This window comes from Heterodontus francisci, chromosome 10 (genome assembly GCF_036365525.1).
Source record: "Heterodontus francisci isolate sHetFra1 chromosome 10, sHetFra1.hap1, whole genome shotgun sequence".
Taxonomy (NCBI): domain Eukaryota; kingdom Metazoa; phylum Chordata; class Chondrichthyes; order Heterodontiformes; family Heterodontidae; genus Heterodontus; species Heterodontus francisci.
The window spans coordinates 22,279,736-22,299,378 of NC_090380.1; the positions used below are offsets into that span (position 1 = coordinate 22,279,736).

General features: G+C 41.8%; 1 protein-coding gene across 2 annotated transcripts in view; it reads right to left on the reverse strand.

Moving 5' to 3' along the window:
- The window catches only part of vwa8 (von Willebrand factor A domain containing 8), a 402,749-nt gene that overhangs the window by 189,302 nt on the left and 193,804 nt on the right, over positions 1-19,643 (reverse strand). For both annotated transcript variants that reach the window (XM_068040239.1, XM_068040240.1), the window contains 2 exons: positions 15,678-15,749; positions 5,543-5,619 (listed from right to left, as the gene is read on the reverse strand). In XM_068040239.1, coding sequence (XP_067896340.1) covers positions 5,543-5,619; positions 15,678-15,749 — 149 coding nt within the window. The remainder of the gene's footprint in view (positions 1-5,542; positions 5,620-15,677; positions 15,750-19,643) is intronic.

Below are 19,643 nucleotides of genomic sequence, written 5' to 3' on the forward strand. Positions count from 1 at the left end.
ATCAATGTCAGAAACCAATTGGTCATGTTGCAGTTATTTCTGACTGAATTGTTTATCATGCATTTTTATACAAAAAGATGATTTCAGCCATGCCATTGTAACTCCAGAATAAATTTCAACTGATAAGAGTCCTAAGGGAAAATAAACACAATACAAGGAAATTCAAAACAGAAATAAAATAATAGAAAGGACAGATTGATGCTTAGAGCCAGACAGCCAATTATCCCACTCGCCTTCAAATGCTTGAGAAATGAGCCAGGCAAAAAGAGTGTTACCCTGAATCGCACCTTCGTGACATCTGACCTCAAAGTGTTTAATTACATCCCAATGGATTCTTTCCCCTTGAAAGCGACAAAATTGGTCCACCACAATACTTGGTCGCACAGAGGGTAGGCATGGTTACCAAAATAGGTTTCATATTCAAGCAGAAAACCAATATGAAATTTCAAGTCCATATGGAAGTCCCATAGCCTTGGCTCAAGCAACCACTGGACTTAGGATTTTGGGCTGTGTCCCTCCTCTCAGTAACTTAGCAAGTGGTGCTAGATCAACTCAATCCTAGTAGATGGGAGACCACAGAAAATAAAAAAAACTGCCCAGAATAACAAGCCAATAATCGGATTCACAAGGTATAAAAAGATGTCTGGTATGGAAAATAAGGAAATTCACTTTGGCTGTCAGGGGATGAGATGCTGTTTTAGGATACTGTTTCAAGACCATTGAGGTGGCATGTGGTTTTTTTTTAATATGCTGCTAAGACTGGTGATGGAGTTCAAGTATTTTTAATTGGGACAATAATCCATCTGACAGACATAGAAAAGTTCTTTACCAGGAGTGTGCACAATTATAAAAATCACAAGCCACAAATGAGTGCACAAGTAACTTATGACACCAAATTTCAGAGCTGTGGTATGACAGTGTATAAATTACCCGCAATGTACGAGCGCAGCTTCTGCCACAGCATAAAAAGACAGAGATATAAATTTAGTGCTAAACTACAAGGGCAATTGAATACTGGGCAGAAAGAAAACTAACTTGCAGACAAGTGAATTGAACCCAACATTGTTGAGAGTCTACAGGACTGCTTCCTAACTGCAGCAATACCAGTGAGGTGGCCAAGGAGACAGCTACAGTGGGTACAGGAGGCTGCTATACAAGGCCCAGGAGAAGCAAGAACCCTCACCCCCTCCCTTTTGTTTCACCCATTTCGAAGTCAGCAATCTCAAGAAACATACATGCCAACCTAGAAAACTAGCAAAAGCTAACCAGTAGCTTCAAAGAAAGCAGACACATCCCCAAAGCACTGACAACTCAAGAACAGCACTGATTATAAACTTTTGACATGGAGCTGCATTGGCCTTGCAATGCAAGCTGCAGATATAAAAAGAAAGGCTTGCATATATAAAATATATATAATATATATTAAATATATATTCATGGCCTCCAGATGTTCCAAAATGCTTGACAGCCATGAAGTACTATTGAAGTGTAGTCACTGCTACAATGAAATAATCATAGAATGGTACATCACAGAAGGTGGTTATTTGGTCCATTATACCTATGCTGGCTCTTTGAAATAGCTATCCAATCAGTCTCACACCCCTGCAGTTTATCCCCTTCAAATATTTATCCGATTCCTTTTTAATGAAAAAAGTTTCATGAAAGGTCATCGACCTGAAACATCAACTCTGTTTCTCTTTCCACAGATCCTGCCAGAGCTTTTTTTTCGTCATTTATGGGATGTGGGCGTCACTAGGCCAGCATTTATTGCCCATCCCTAATTGCCCTTGAGAAGGTGGTGGTGAGCTGCTTTCTTGAACTGCGGCAGTCCATGTGAGGTAGGTACACCCACAGTGCTGATAGGAAGGGAGTTCCAGGATTTTGATCCAGCGACAGTGAAGGAACGGCAATATAGTTCCAAGTCAGGATGGTGTGTGGCTTGGAGGGGAACTTGCAGATGATGGTGTTCCCATGCATCTGCTGCCCTTGTCCTTCTAGTTGGTAGAGGTCGTGGGCTTGGAAAGTGCTGTCTAAGGAGCCTTGGTGCATTGGGGCAGTGCATCTTGTAGATTGTACACATTGCTGCCACTGTGCGTCGGTGGTGGAGGGAGTGAATGTTTGTGGATGGGGTGCCAATCAAGTGGGCTGCTTTGTCCTGGATGGTGTTGAGCTTCTTGACTGTTGTCGGAGCTACACCCATCCAGGCAATTGGAGAGGATTCCTTCACACTCCTGACTTGTGCCATGTAGATGGCTTTGCAGAGTCAGGTGAGTTACTCGCCACAGGATTCCTAGCCTCTGACCTGCTCATGTAGCCACGGTATTTATATGGCTACTCCAGTTCAGTTTCTGGTCAATGGTAACCCCTAGGATGTTGATAGTGGGGGATTCAGCGATGGTAATGCTGTTGAATATCAAGGGGAGATGGTTAGATTCTCTCTTGTTGGAGATGGTCATTGCCTGGCACTTGTGTGGCACGAATATTACTTGCCACTTATCAGCCCAAGCCTGGATATTGTCCAGGTCTTGCTGCATTTCTACATGGACTGCAAAAGTATCTGAGGAGTCGCAAACGATGCTGAACATTGAGCAATCATTGGCGAACATCCCCACTTCTGACCTTATGATGGAAGGAAGGTCATTGATGAAGCAGCTGAAGATGGTTGGACCTAGGACACGACCCTGAGGAACTCCTGCAGTGATGTCCTGGAGCTGAGATGATTGACCTCCAACAACCACAACCATCTTCCTTTGTGCTAGGTATGACTCCAACCATTGGAGAGTTTTCCCCCTGATTCCTGCTGAGTATTTCCAGCATTTTCTGTTTTTATTTCACAAACTAGGTTTGAATTACCTGGAATTTAGAAGGTAAAGAAGTTATTTGATAAAAGCTTGAAAGGTAGGGTAGATAGTGAGAAACTATTTTTGTTGGTTGGGGAGCCTAGGACTGGGGAGCACAGCCTAAAGATTAGAGCTAGTCCTTTCAGGAGTGAAGTTAGGTAACACTTCTACATGCAAAGGATGGTCGAAATTTGGAACTCTCCAACACAAATGGCAATCGATGCTAGATCAATTGTTAATTTTAAATCTGAGATTGATAGATCTTTGTTAACCAACTATATTAATGGATATGGGGCAAAAACTGTTCTTATGACTACACTTGGTTGTAAAGTGCTTTGTGACGTACTGAGGTTTTGATAGGCTCTATATAAATGCAAGTTTTTCTAACTTTACCATTCCGAAAGCACGACCAGCATCTACAGTAGATTTTTTCTGATACTTTTCTCCTGCTCTGTCTCGTGATACTTCTGGGAGGTAGGCGAACCGGGCAAAAACCAGCAAGTTTCACAACTAACTTCACTGGGAATGCAGATAATAATCACGAGTATTTTTAGAAACACAGCTGCACTGCAGGTGTCCCAATTGCATTTGCTACTCAATTCTCCATTCAACCTTGAATGTGGCCAAAAGTTCTTTCATGGATAGCATGACTTAAAAAAACCTTGTTAAACTTTTTAAAAATGTAGCATTTCTTACTCATACCTTACTTATCATTATTTTAATTTAAAGTATGCAGCAAAATCTACATTTAGCACAGAATTGAATTTTCACACTGACATGTTGTATTCTTCCACATCAAGAAAATACTTGGAGATAAAATACATTGTCCCGTTGTTAACCAATTATTCAGATTACTGAATTTTAAGCAGTGGCAGAGATTTGCATAGAACTCTCTTTTGACCCAATACTGCTAAATATATTAAAAAAAACAAATCTTTCATTTTGTACATAGTTTAAGGTGAAATTGGAATCAAACATGGCATTGCCAACTTTGGCTGAAGGCATTTTGTCATGACACTCTGACCGCGGGATGCCTGATCACTAGATGTCTGCAAATGTTATTGTTATTATCTGTTCAGTTTGGGTCTCCTGTGCTTCAGTATCTTTGCCTGTGGTTTTGGGGCAACAGCTGTTGTGTATATGAACTTTCACAAGGTGTTTACTAAAAGTACCACACATTAGGCTTGTGAGCAAAACTGAAGCCCATGGGATAAAAGGAACAGTAGTCGTGGTGAATACCTGTATTTTGGACCGGAGGGAGGTACACAGTGGTGTTCCCCAGGGTTCACTATTAGGTCCACTGCTGTTTTTTGATATATATTAACAACTTGGACTTGGGAGTAGAGGGCATAATTTCAAAATATGCAAATTACATGAAACTTGGAAGTGCAGTGAACAATGAGGAAGTTAGTGATCGACTTCAAGAGGACAAAGAAAGGATGGTTGAATTAGCATAATTTCATGGTTTTTGTACTCCATGTCGTTATTTATAAGCCCATATGCTTTATTAACTGCTTTGGTCACCTGTTCTGCCACCTTCAAAGATTTGTGCACAAACATCCCAAGGTCTCTTTCTTCTTGCATCCCCATTAAAATTGTACCATTTAACATGTATTGTCTCTCCTTGTAGGAGAGGAGATGACAGACGAAATTCAAAGCAGAAAAGTGTGAGGTGAAACATTTTGGTCAGAAGGATGAGAAGTGAGAATACATACTAAATAGGGGTACAGGAAGAGAGACCCAGAGGTGTCTGATTGCAAATCTTTGAAGGTGGCAGCATAGGTTAACAAAGCAATTAATAAAGCATATGGGATCTTGAGCTTTGTAAAGAGAGGGTATAGAGTACAAAGGCCAGGACGTTATGCTAAACCTATATAAAAAAATTAGTTCAGCCTCAGCTGGTGCATTGTATCCAATTCTGGGAACCACACTTCAGGAAGGATGTAAAGGCTCTGGAGAGGATTCAGAAGAAATTTACTAGAATGTTTCCAGGAATGAAGGATTATAGTTATGTGGATAGACTGGAGAAGTAAGGGTTGTTCCACTTAGAGAAGAGGCGGCCAAGATTTGATTGAGGTGTTTAAAATCATGAAGGGTTCAGATAGCATAAATAAAAACTGTTTCCAATAGCTGATGGGCACAGATTTAAGGTGACTGGCAAAAGAACAAGAAGCAACATGAGGAAAAACATTTTTATGCAACAAGTGGTTAGAATTTGGAATGCTCTGCCTGATAGAGTGGTGGATAAGATTCAATGGTAGCCTTCAGTCGGGAATTAGTTAGATATTCAAAGAAGAAGAAAAATTGCAGGGATGTGGGGAAAGAGCAGGGCAATGGGACTAATTGGATTGCTCTTCAAAAGAGCTGACACATACTTGATGGGCTATTCTATGATGCCCTGAGAACCAAGAGTACACCTAACAGCAGGCAAACAGGGGAAACCAAGGGCTGGGGGGGTGGGGTAGATGGAAAAACTAGAGGGGGAAAAGGGGGAAACTGAGGGGGGAAAGGGAAACTGAGGGGAGTGGTAGAGGGAAAACATGAAGGTGGGATCTTTTTTCATATAAAAGCGCTACTGATGGTAATACCCAGTTCTACGGTGCTAGGGAAGTTGTTCACATAACGTCGGGCCCTCAGTAAAATAAGGCATATCCAGCATAATGTATGCTACTTAAAATTTGAACATTTCAGTCAGTGTTTACCTGTGAAGCTGTAGATATTCCCTGGGTCTGTTCAACAGATGCAGAAAATGGTCAACAATCTTGTTTTTGCCCACACCCTATATTAATAAAAAAAAGTGATTAACAAATAATAAGTGAAAGAAACATGATCTGTTATTGGCTATAGACTTTAAGTAAGGCTTGGCTTTAATTGGCAGTGCTGGCACTGTAGTGCAAGCAGCAATGCACAGTTTGAAAAGTAACCATTTGGGTGGTGCAGCACAGTTTTGAGATGGCCTTTGGTCACATGGGTTCGTACAGGTGATTCTTCCCATCAAAAACCTCATGGCTATGCTGCCGAAGAAACGTACAGAGCAGAAACAAGGAGCTTCATCAGAGAGCAGGAACTGGCAGGGAGCCAAAATCCCGTAACATTGTACAGCTGCACTCAAAGAGGTTTAGGAGCATCTTTCTACCTGGGGATCATGGGGACACTCCATTTAATTGTAACCCAACACTCACTGTCAAAACTTTTACGCAAAAAAAAAGAATAATTTTGACTTGCATCATCTGAGCTTCTGAATTTTGTTGGCAGCGCTTCTTGCGTGCCTGTGAAGGTTGTGTGTGAAGTAAGTAAAGCAGTCTCAATATAGTTCCGAGACAGCATGGTCCCACAGCATCAAAGTGCCAACAAATTGGCAAGCTTAATTCTAAGAGCCACAAAGACAGCCAGTGTGAGAAGTTGAAATGTTGAGGTGGAGCACTTTAATCTGCATCAGGCCATGCTATATCTGCTGTGGGAGTACTTAATAAGGACAGTGTTTGTGAAGTGTGTGATTCATCAACACTGAAGTATACAATTCCAGCCTCTCATCAAAAAGATGATTAAATTTTAAAAACTTCCTCAAGAAAGTTATGTAAAAAAGTAGCTGCATCGTGCAATGCTGGCGATGCTAGGTTTCTGATAACAGGAGCATGTTACTTTGAAATTTCAACTCTCAGGAGATGGACATTGTTGTCAAGGCAGGAAATATATTGGCCATCCCTAGTTGCCCTTGGGAAGGAAGTCGTGGGTCATCATTTGAAACCACTGCCTTCCATGTGGTGAAGGTGCTCCCAAAATGGTGTTAGTTCCAGGATCTTCAGCCAGTGACGATGAAGGAACAGCGATATATTTCTAAGTCAGGATGGTGTATGTCTTGGAGATGATGATGTTCCCATGCACCTGCTGCCCTTGTCCTTCTAGGTGGTAGAGGTTTCGTGTTTGAGAGTTGTTACCGAAAAGCCATGGGTGAGTTACAGCAGTGCATCTTGTAGATAATACATGCTGCAACCAGTGTGTGCTAGCAGTGGCGGCAGTGCATGTTTAACAACAAAAATTTACATTTACATAGCACCTGTAACATCGTTAAATGTCGCAAGGCACATCACAGGAGGGTTATCAAAATGAAAATGTGACACAAAGTCACAAAGGAGATATTAGGATAGATGATCAAAAGCTTTGTCAAAGAGATAGACTTAATGGAGTGTCTTAAAGGGGAAAGAGGTAAAGAAATAGAGAGGATTAGGGAGAATTCCAAGGGTTAGGGTCAAGGCAGCTGAAAGCAAAGCCACTTATGGAGGAGTGGTTAAAATGTGGAGTATTCAAGAGGCCAAAATTGGAGAAGTGCAGATATCTCAGAAGGTTGTGGGGCTGGAGGAAGTTACAGTGATAGGCAGGGGTGAGACCACGGAGGGATTTGAAAACAGCATTAGAACTTTAAAATTGAAGTGCTGCCGGACCGGGAGCTGATGGAGGTCAACGATCAGAAGGCTGATGGGTGAATGGAAGTAGATGCGAGTTAGGATGAGGGCAGCAGTATTTTGGATGAACTCAAGTTTATGGAGGGTGAAAGATGGGAGGCTGGGTAGGAGAGTATTGGAATAGTCAAGTCGAGGGATAACAAAGGTGTGGATGGGGGTTTTGGCAACAGTTGAGCTGAGGCAGAAGCCGAGTTGAATGACGTTATGGAACTGAAGGTAGACGGTCTTCGTGATGGTGCAGGTATGTAGGGGATTATACATAGCTCAACTCAGGGTCAAATATGACACCGTTTGTGAACAGTCTCATTCAGCCTCACACAGTTACCAATGGTTAGTGGCTAGGAAATGGAGTTTATGGTGGGAGTCGAAGGCAATGGCTTTAGTCTTCCCAACATTTAGTTGGAGGAAATTTCTGCTCATCTAGTACTGGATATCAGACAAGCAGTCTAACAACTTAAGAGACATAGAGGGGTTGGGAGAGGTGGTGGTGATGTCGAGCTGGGCGTTATCAAGATATATGTGGAACCTGACGTGCGTTTTTAGATGATGTCGCCAAGGGGCAGCATTTAATTGAGAAATAGGAGGGCGCCAAGGATAGATCCTTGGGGGCTCCAAAGGTTGGAGCTGGAAGAGAAGCCATTGTAGGTGATTCTTTGGATTTGACCAGATAGGTAAGATTGGAACCAGGCGAGTGCAGTCCCACCCAGTTGGATGATAGAGGAGAGTCACTGAAGGAGGATGGTATAGTCAACCTTATCAAAGGCTGCAGACAGGTCGAGAAGGATGAGCAGAGATAGGTTACCACTGTCACATAGGATATTCATTGTGACTTTGATAAAAGCCGTTTCCGTACTGTGGAGAGACGGAATCCTGATTGGAGGGATTCAAACATTGAGTTGCGAAAAAGATGGACACGAATTTGTGAGGCCACAACACATTCAAGGATTCTGGAAGGAAAAGTTCCATGTTAGTTACATGTGGTTAGCAGCAAATGTCTGGAAATATAATTTTTAAAAAACAGTAAAAGGCTGCAGCTGCAAAATAACTTCACTTTAACCAATATAATTGGCATTCAGGTGCTGAGACAAATCCTTCATGCCATCAGCATTTGCAAACTTTACTAGAGTTGGGGTGGTAGTTTGCAAGGAAGGGGGGTCAAATGTGGGATTTCTGAGGAGTGTGGTGATGACAGCCGATTTGATTGGGAGGGGGACAGTACCTGAGGAGAGAGAACCATTAACAGCAAGCGGCAAGAGCTAACAAAGGGGCCAAGAAGGGAACTTGGGTAGTGAGCAGTCTGGAGGGAATAGGGTCAAGGGAGCAGAAGGTGGGTCTCATGGACAAGATGAGCTCAGAGAGGGCATGATGGGAGATAGGAGAGAAACTAGAGAAAGATGTGAATTCAAGGCCAGGGCAGGTCGAACTTTACAGGAAGTTTGGCCCAGAGGACGAGGGACAGGGAGGGAAGCAGCAGGGGCAGCTGATTGGATGGTCTCAATCTTTGTGACAAAGAGGTCCATGAGCTCCTCCACTTGTTGTTGTAGGTGAAGGTGGAGGAGACAGGGGAGAGGAGTTTAAGACGACAATCTGTAGTGGAGAAAAGGATATATTTGCATTCCAGAATGATCCTGGAATAGTGAGTAGTTTTGCTGATGAATAAGTTGATCAACAGGCTGCTTTGTCCTGGATAGTACTGAGCTGCTTGAGTGTTGTTGCAGCTGCACCTGTCCAGACAAATGGAGAGTATTTCATCACACTGCTAACTTGTGCCTTGAAGGCAGTGTAGACGTCTTGGGTAGAGGGGGTTGGGGGTGGAGGGAGGGGTGTCAAGAGGTGAGCCAATCACTGAAGAATACATAGCCTCTGACCTGCTCTACTGGCCATGGCATTTAAGTGGTTGGTCCAGTTCAGCTTCTGGTCAATGGTGATCCCTAAGATGTTGGTGTTGGGGGATTGTTCATTGCCTGGCACTTTTGTGGCACGAATGTTACTTGCCACTTATCAGCCTAAGTCCAGATTTTGCTGCATGCGGGCGCGGATTGCTTCAGTATCCAAGAAGTTGTGAATGGTACTGAACATTGTAAACATCAGCAAACATCCCCACTTCTGATCTTATGTTGGAGGGAACGTCATTGATAAAGCAGCTGGAGATAGTTGGACCTAGGACACTACCCTGAGGAGCTTGTGCAGTGATGCCCTGGGGCTGAGCTGATTAACCACCAACAACCAGAACCATCTTCCTTTGTATGAGGTATGACTCCATCCAGTAGAGAGTTCCCTCCCACCCGCCCCCCACCCCCACTGTCTTCAATTTTACAAGGGCCTCTTGATGCTACACTCGATCAAATGCTATCAAGGGCAGTCACTTTCATATCACCAAGGCTGTAATGAGGTCTGGATCTGAGTAGTCAAACTGAGCATCATTGAGCAGGTTATTAGTGAGTAAGTGCTGTTTCATAGCACTGTCAATAACCCTTTCCATCACTTTGCTGGTGAGTGGGAATAGACTGATGGGGTAGTAATTGGCCAGATTGGATTTATCCTGCTTTTTGTAGACTGGAATAGCTGGGAAATTTTCCACTCTGTCAGGTAGATGTCAGTGTTGCAGCTGTACTGTAACATCTTGGCTAGGGCTACTTCTGGAGCACAGGTCTTCAGTGCTACAGTCCGGATATTGTCGAGACGCATAGCCTTTGCTTGTATCTAATGCGCTCAGTCATTTTGTAATATCATGTAGGATGACACAAATTGGCTGAAGACAATGACCTGTGATGGTGGGGACCTCAGAAGGAGGTTGAGATGGATCATCCACTTGGCGTGTCTGAGCGAAGATGACTGTACTCAATGATGGTGTAGCCACGCACTTAAGAATGGGGTTGTTCTTGCAGACACTTAAATGCTTTGATTTAAGCACTGTATTACGTGAGTCAGTGCAAACACAGCATAGCTGGGGCACATACTATGCTCAGGGTAGGATTCCAATTTCTGTCTTAATCCCTTGCATGCTCATGTTCCTGTTTCTTTTTGCCTGCTTTGGTGGCTCTCCAAACAACTGTCTAAAGAGCACAGGATTGATCTTTGGTGAGGTTAATGCTCATCACCCAGTACCTACAGCCGAAGTTGTTGGAAGAAGGAGCACAAATATCCAGACAGACTGCATTAACTAATGTCTGTCTATTCCAATCTACTCTTGTAGAGAGGCTAAAGACTTGGTTCCAAACATTTAACAAGAGGCTCGCGCAATGAGCAAAGAACCTTTAGGAGGAGAAAATCAAATTGGCACAATGATGGAGGCCCTTGGGTATGTCAGTAGGAAAGCACCTCCAACACTGCCTCTCCGCAACACCATGACACCATGTTTCTGAGTGTGCTCAGTGTGCAGTTTTCTAGGAACTTAGAAGGGTTTGACTTCCAATCGGGGAGTTTAACGTATAAATACTGAACACATAGCATTCCCTTGTGCACTATTTTGAAATGGGTGTTAATCTGCTAATTTTAAGGGCTGAGACCTGTACAAAAATAGACCACACAGTAATGTAGTACAAATGCATTAACTGTATGTGATCTTGGTCCATAAATTCTTCCCAATATTATTTGGAGGATACAGAATGAAGAATATTTTGCAGCCTCAGGTATATGCACCAAGGCTGCTGGGATTGAACAGCTATTATTGTACCTTACTGCACAAAGGGTCAAATTGAGTTCTTGGAGCAACAGATGTCCATGCCCCACAGATAAAATGCAACATTAAAGTATGTGTTTCTTCAGAATAATCATGCTAAGAAGCATAGAATGCAGGAATAGCTTCCATATGCACTCAGACCTACATTCCATTGTTGTTACAGATACACCAGAATAGTGGGAATTACAATCTGTAAACCAACAGCACATTATGTTCCTTGGCACAAAATCCCATAAACACGGCAATTCACCATATGGTTACAAAATGTTAAATAGGAAAATTCTTGGGAGATCACTGGAGGCATAGGCTGAGCAGAAGGGGTGTCAAAATTACATGCATCAGACAACATGAAAATGTTTGTTGTGTTTAGAGCTAACTCTCCACCAAATTCCTTTGATCTTGTTCCAAAGAGGCCACACCCAAAGAGTTTATCCAATGGAAGAGATGGCTGAACGGAGCCAAGAACTTTCCAAGGCTGAAGTTGGGATTTTTCAATATTTTTATATTTTATTCAGACTGCAACTATATAAATTAAAAAAAAACAAGAATTTGACGATACATGGAAAACTATGGTCTGAATAAGTTATAATGAGTCAAATGCACATGTGTACTCACAATGGGATCTGGAACAACTTTCTAAAAACCTGATAATGCAGCGTATTCATAGAGTATGTGGTTGCAATAAGAGCTGTCAGCTAGGCTTAGTTGCTCACACACTCACCTGTGAGTTGGTTCCATTACTTTCACATCCTTTTTACAATGGAGTGACCAACAGCTTTTTGAGGGAGGGAGTTCCAGATTTCCACTCCCCTCTGATCTATCTTTCTTAGGTCTAAAGTGAGTCACCTCACACTTTTGCACACTGAAACTGTCAGTTTTGCCCACTCATGAAATCGATCCATGTCTCTTCACATCTATATTACTTGCTGTGTCACCTAACAATGTCATCAGCAAACTTGGACACACAACTCTCTATTCCTTCAATAAAAGCAAAATACTGCGGATGCTGGAAATCTGAAATAAAAACAAGAAATGCTGGAACCACTCAACATCAACGCAAGCTCGAGGAACAGCATCTCATCTACCGATTAGGTACACTACAGCCTGCCGGACTGAACACTGAGTTCAATAATTTCAGAGCATGACAGCCCCCCATTTTCCTTTCATTTTTAGTTGTTTTTTCTTCCTTTTTTTTTACATCCTTTTTTACATTTTTTACAATTTTGTTTTACATTTATTTCATTTCATCTTAGTTTGTTCAGTTTGCTTACCCACTGTTTTTTTTCAGGTTTGCACTTGCTGCTGTTCAATATTCAGTACATTAACACCTAATCTGTACTAATGCTTTGTCTTTCAACACACCATTAACATATTGTTTGCCTTTGCTCCATGACCTTTTGGTCAGCTATGTGGCCTGGTCCAATCTACACCTCCTTTGTTATCTCTTGCCCCATCCCCACCTCACTTGCTTATAACCTGTGACTTTTCTATTATTTGTCAGTTCCGAAGAAGAGTCACTGAAACGAAACGTTAACTCTGCTTCTCTTTTCACAGATGCTGCCAGACCTGCTGAGTGGTTCCAGCATTTCTTGTTTTTATCTCTATTCCTTCATCTCGGCCATTTATTGAAATAACGAAAAGCTGAGGGCCCAGTTCAGATCCCTGGGAAACAGCGTTATTCATAGCCTATCAATTGGAGTGCATACCCATTATTCTTACTCTACCCTTCCTACCTAACCAATGTAGCCTAAGGTCTTATACATATTGAATATTATCACCTTGTTTTTATATTCGATGACTCCAGATATAAAACCAAGGATTCTGTGTGCCCTTTTTATGGTCTTATCAACTTGCACTTCCATCTTTAACAACCTGTCTATCTGCACACAATGGTCATTCTGCTCTTTTTTTACTTAATTTACAATATTGTACAAAGTGTATTGTTTCTGATTCTTACCTCTGAAATTATCATTTCCCATGTTATCTGCATTAACCTGTATCTGCCACCTATCTGCCCATTCAGCTAGCCTGTCTATGTCCTACTGCTGTCTTACACAAACCTTATTGCAAATTACCACATTCAAAGTTTGCTGTTATCACCAAATTTTGATAGCATTCATTTATGTAAAAAGCAAATAAAAGCAGTCCAGGAAAATGGCCTGGGGCCGGGACGGAGCCTGTGAACTGGCACACCGGTCAGCAGCACAAAATTCTGCACCCATCCGCCTCCGTTCCTGTCTCCAGCAGAGCCTAAAAATCGCGCCCCTAGTATCAGCATAGGCCTGGTTCGCCCAATAGTCTCATTCTATGCTGTAATTTGAATGATTCTATAACGTCTGTATTAACCAATGATTCATAAACTGAATTACAAATTAAAAATAATGACAATCAGGGATGGGAGTCAAAATCGATTCTTGAGAAATGAGTATGCTAAAATGAAAAGCAATGAATAATTCTTTGAGGTTGTGGATGTGAACTGCTTGTGGGTCACCGAGCTCATAATATTGATTGCTGAATTACACAAACTTCCAAATCTGCCCACATCATTGTTGACATTATCTGAGTTACCATGTGTTCATTTTCCATTTAGAAAAGGAAATGGCAGAAAATGTAAACACTTACTTTACAGGACAAGATTCTGAGTACAGCAGTGTGGGAGGGTTACAGCTTAGGGTCATAACCAGGCCAACACACCGCTAAGTACTTAACTATCTCCAATGATTTCTGCTGTAGGTAGGTAAAGAGTCATTTGAAAGCTGAATTATTCATAGATTACGAATGCAATATATAAAATTACATTCTCCCTTTTCTCTATTTGTTCCCTGAAGGCAGTGTCATATTCTGCTTTATAGTTTACAGAATCAAGCAGACACAATCCTTGAGGTGCCATTCCTCATTCGTGAACAATACTGTGTACTGTGAGCATTATAAATTATTTAACTGTGGGTGGTGGGTGGGAGGGAGGGCACAGAGATACATCCACTGGGCTCCAACTGAGATTGGCTAAGAAAAGGCGATCCAACATTATACGGTCCAGGTGCGAATGGCTCAGTACAATCACCAAGAAAATATGAAGTGCAAAACATTCTGGATTTATTTGTCTCCTTTAGAAATGTTAGGAAAGAAATCTAGTCAAATATAGATCATTTTATAATACAAGGCAAACCAAATCAGAGGTCGTTATAATTTAAGAGGTAAATTTGCAGATGCTCATACAATATTAGTCAATAAAACAAACATTTTGTGTTCTTCCATTACAGATACAGTATTATAATTAAGGGCAGAGTTATTTCCTTTTCGATTAGACTACCAAGATAATTCTTAATTCCATGAGTCAATGACTTCAGTACTGTCTTTTTGATGAGAAGTTAAACCAGGATTCCGTTTGCCTGCTCAGGTGGATGTATAAGATCCCACAGTACAGCTCACAGAAAAGGAGTTCCCCTGCTGTCCTGGCCAATATTTATCATTAACCAACATAACTAGAACAGATCATTTGGCCATTTCTTTCACTGCTGTTTGTGGGATCTTGCTGTGTGCAAATTGGCTGCATTACAACAGTGATTACGTTTTTAAAGTACTGCCATTGGCTGACAAGCACTTTGGGAAGTCCCAAGGCAGCAAAAAACACTATATAAGTGCGAGTTCTTTCTTTCTTGACTTTCAGTTGCTAATCTGATCATGTTAATTCTCAAGCAATGGGGTCCTAGAGCTGGCCTCAGAATGGCTGGGCTGAGAAAAGGGACAAAAGAAAAATCAGCCAACATTCCTGTCCCCTCACCCCCAATTGTCATTCTACAATTCCTGCTTTTAAATGGCCACATCACCTTAGACACAGATTTTGGAACAACTTATCAACATAGCACAACTGAGTTGATTCTTTTCCTGAAAACAGAAGATCCAGCAGGACTCTGCCCTAACTTTTAACTTTAGAACCTCTGTAACTCTTATTAAAATCAGAATGTTTTAATTTAGATCTGCAGTGGTCACAAAAGAGCAACTTGATGTGGTTCAGATCAGTCTGTTCTTGACGCACAGGTTTGGTGCTAAAAATTAGCTGAATTTGCTAATGCTGGGAAGAGCCCATTTTTCATTCTATAAAGGAGAAAAATAAAATACTGACTTGCACAGTACTCACCAAACCCCTAACATCTTTTACAAGTTACAGCAATACAAGACAGCTCTTAGAAATTATGGTCTCTAACAAGGAGACAGATTCCTGCACACGTGGGTTTTGCTACTTTATATCTGGCCTGTCACGATGCACAAGTAAGTGTTGGTTGTTTGAGATTTGAACCAGTGTTCATGCAGAGTCCACAATTTCTATTGAAATGGAATTAGATTCTTGTTTGAAAAAAAGTAATATTAAAGGGTATGGGGACTGAGCTGGGGTGTGAGGGTAGACAAAGGTGGCTCATGTGGAGACAAACACCAGCAGAGACCCAAGGGCCCGAATGGTCTGTTGTTGCAACATTCTATGATCCCCGACCATGTCATTTATGAAGAGGCAGTTAGCATACTTTGAAGCTATTGTTAGCTGTTAATTTGAAACTGTCGCTTGTCAACAATTCAAAGGTCACATTATACATTTCTCAATCCCAAGGTTTACTGTGGGAGGGGAGGGGGGGGTGGTGTGGTTGGGTGGGGAGTGCAATTAACTAGAATTTTACACTTTCAATAATAAGGGCTCACCTGATTTCCAACCAAAAGAAGGTGCTCTCCAAGTAGAAAATCCTTGAGCATATCTTCCATCACCTCCATGTGCTAAAGAGAGAATAGACATCTTAAGTGAATATTTTATTCAAAACAAGTATGGTTACAACTAACAGAAGGAATAGCCTTGCGATTCTCCTGTCAAATCAATCAAGAAAAATTGAATGGTGCACTGTGAACTGTATTAAGGGTTATGGATCCAAGGCAGGCAGGTGGAGTTAAGGTACAGATCAGCTATGTTCTGACTGAGTGAAGAAAAGGCTCAACGGCTGACTCCTGTTCTATGTTCCTAATTAACGTGAAATGGAATATTCTGATGCTACAATGCAACTACGTATAATTGGACTTCTCACTTTAAAGTTACAAGGATGAATTATAAATAGGCAAGTCTTTTGGTCAATTACTGTTTAATTGCTGTTGCTGAGGGAATTTTGCAAATTGGTAGGTATGTAAATTTCTGGCCGTGGGTCTGTGGAAACCAGCATGAAATAACTGTCTTACCTTTTTCTAAAAGAAAAGTACGAAATCCTTTGATACTGTGAAGTGTGATGCATACATATACAAGTATGTCTAAACACAAACAAACTAATCACTTATGGCATTGCTCACAAGTCGTAGGTTATGCTGTGGAATGAGGAAAGCTGGTGGAATGGTGTATCTCACCAGTGAAAGAACTTGGAAAGAGTCTGTAAGAGATCGCTTCAAGGAGTACACTAAAGCTTGAACTTTCTCAGTACTGCAAAAGCAGGGCTACACTTGACTGCTGAAGGGACAAGCTGTGCAGCAATTAGAGAGGGCTGGCTGTACCTCTCCCCATCATTAGAACTGACTGTGGACAGCCTATTCAGAGAGTTAGGCCTGCAAGCTAGTTTGGTGCAAGTCACAACTTTGAGCAGGCCAACAACTCTACAAACCATGATCTTAGTGAATGGCAAAATACGTTTGAGGAGTAATATCATCCGTATTCTTTGTTAACACAGCCATACAATTATCCACAGTTTTAGCAAAGATGTTAGTCCATTTATTTGAAATGGATTGACACTGCCACTGAGATAATGGATAGAAAAATGTTGTACGATGCATTAGAAATTTGTCCGAGATCACCAAAATCATTTATAAGGTTATTCTTTGAACCTCTTGTCCACATCATTCTGTTTGACAGATATTTGGTCATCACACACAAGTTCCAATTTCTCATTAGGTTCATGATTTACAGTATTTCATCTGAACCAAAGATTACAATGATTAAAAAAGCACCAAGTCAGATTGCCTCTGCCCCTTAAAAGTTGAGAGAACCCTGCTTCCCAAGGAATGGCCAATGCCTACAATAGCAGAACGCATATATCTGGAATCATAGAATGTCACAGCTCAGAAAGCTATCACTTTGGTGTTCCTTTCATCAAGAATTTGCATTTATATAGCTCCTTTAACATCGTAAAATGTTCCAAGGTGGTTCACAGAAGTGTTATCAACAATATGTGACATCAAGCCGCATAAGAAAATAATAGGACAGGTAACCAAAAGCTTGGTCACAGAGGCAGATTTTAAGGAATGTCTTAAAGGAGGAGAGGTGGCGAGGTTTACAGAGGGAATTCCAGAGCTGAGAGCCTAGATAGCTGAAGGCAGACCCCCAATGATGAAGTGCTGAAAATTAAGCATGAGTAAGAGGTCAGAATTGCAAGAGCAAAGAGATCTTGGAGGGCTGTAGGAGGTTGCAGAGATAGGGAGGGGCAAGGCCATGGATGGATTTGGAAACAAGGATAAGAGTTTCAAAATTGAGGCAATGCCAGACCAGGATGCAACGCAAGTCAGCGAGCACAGGGGTGATGGGTGAACGGAAGTTGGTGCACAGTGGGATATGGGCAGCCACATTTTGACACAAGCGCAAGTTTAAAGAGGGTGGGAGGCCAGTCAGGAGCACAATGGAATAGCCGAGCTGAGGTAACGAAAGCAGGGGTCAGGACTCAATCCGCTTGAAGTATACAAAGTCAGAAAGTTATAACTTGTCTTTTCTCTTCATAGATGCTGACTGACCTGTTTTTGTTTTTATTTTGGATTTCAAACAATTGCATTTTATTCTTCAGTATAATGACATAGATTAAGAGCCTATGGTTGAATGTGTTGTATAAGGATTTGAACAAGGTCAAAGACTAGAACAGTGAGTTTTTCAAGATGCCTTGATTTATTAACGGAGATTTAATTTCTTAGCCTTGTGGCTTTTATCCTGCTTTCTGCTGGAGAGAAGGAAAAAAACCTGAGAAAGAAAAGGTTGTGTTGCCAAATTTCAAGCTGGCGACGAATTGAAACCTGCCATAATCTTTACAGTTGTATTATCTTGGAATAGACAGATGTGCAAAAAAGCACTGTTCACACTTTGTACTGTGGAGCAGGTCTTTACAGACTCTTAAATGTACCACTATTTTGCAGAATGTTCTTACTGGCAGAAGCCACACACAAAAACAAGTGAAGCATTCAAACACTGGTGTCACAAGGCTGATTCCTCACATAAGGGATCTGAGTCATGAGCAATGGCTGGTGATACATGTAAAGGACAGGTAATCTTAAAAAGGTGTGGCAGTGGAGACCCAGGACTGTGGATCTGCCCATGGAGCCCTGGGACCAATTTCCAAGGGTAACGTGGGCGAGTGATGTGCGATTCTCCATTCTCTCATTCTTCTTCATAGAGAGTGATTAACACTTGGGAATGGACTTCTGGGGGCATTTCAGGAACAATTCGATGCTGCAGTGAGGGAAGTTCTGGATGAATGTATCAAGATGGGCCAAATGACCTTCCTCATCTACAAATATCTGCAATCTTGTGAAATGGAAAAGAAAAAGAGCTCGAACAGAAAACATTTTGGAAACCACTTGACTCGAGAGATAACAAGCTGTTGGTAATTTAAAGAGCAATCCAGGCCAGCACAGCACATAGTTAATGTTATTGGCAAGTTGTCCCATGATTAAAGAGATAATTTGGAATTATGGCCAGAGAATCTGGGTTAGCATTCATAAGGCTAAATAACTCAGAGCACTCTGACTGTTTGCCAGCATCTGATCAATTGTTTATCATAGCAAAATCTATTCAGTACCAAAAGGAATATAGGTTAAAAAAAACAGGTCAGACAAATCAAATTTCCAGTAACTGACTTTATCCACACATTTCCTGCTTTTAACAGCAACATTCCATATTATGGTTCTCAGGCTATTAACAATTCCTCCTTATAAGCAAAATTTGCCGACAGTAATTTGATAAGCTCTTTGCACATGTCCAAAAGCTTATATCTGTTAACCTCCTGCATGTCCCTGCTGTGCTGGCTATAACAATAACTCCCTCTCTTGCACATCCCACTCCACCTGCAATAACTATATACCCCCTCATCTGCAGAGCGCACTCCACCTGCTATAGTCATGTTGAACTGTGATAGCAGTTTTTTAACAAGATGATATGGTGTGACATTAGACTGCATTAAAATTTTTTTAATTTGTTTCATGGGATATGGGAGTCGCTGGTCAGGCCAGCATTTATTGCCCATCCCTGATTGCCCTTGAGAAGGTGGTGGTGAGCTGCCTTCTTGAACCACTGCAGTCCAACTGGTGTGGGTACACCCACAGTGCTGTTAGGGAGGGAGTTCCAGGATTGTGACCCAGCAACAAGTCAGGATGGTGCGTGGCTTGGAGGGGAACTTGGTGGTGTATCTGATGGCCTTGTCCTTCTAGATGGAAGAAGTAGCAGGTTTGGAAGGTGCTGTCGAAGGAGGTGTGGTGAATTGTTGCAGTGCATCTTTACACACTGCTGCCACTGTGCATCGGTCGTTGATGGGGTGCCGATCAAGTGGGCTGCTTTGTCCTGGATGGTGTCGAGCTTCTTGAGTGCTGTTGGAGCTGTACACATCCAAGCAAGTGGAGCGTATTCCATCACAACCCTGACTTGTGCCTTGTTGATGG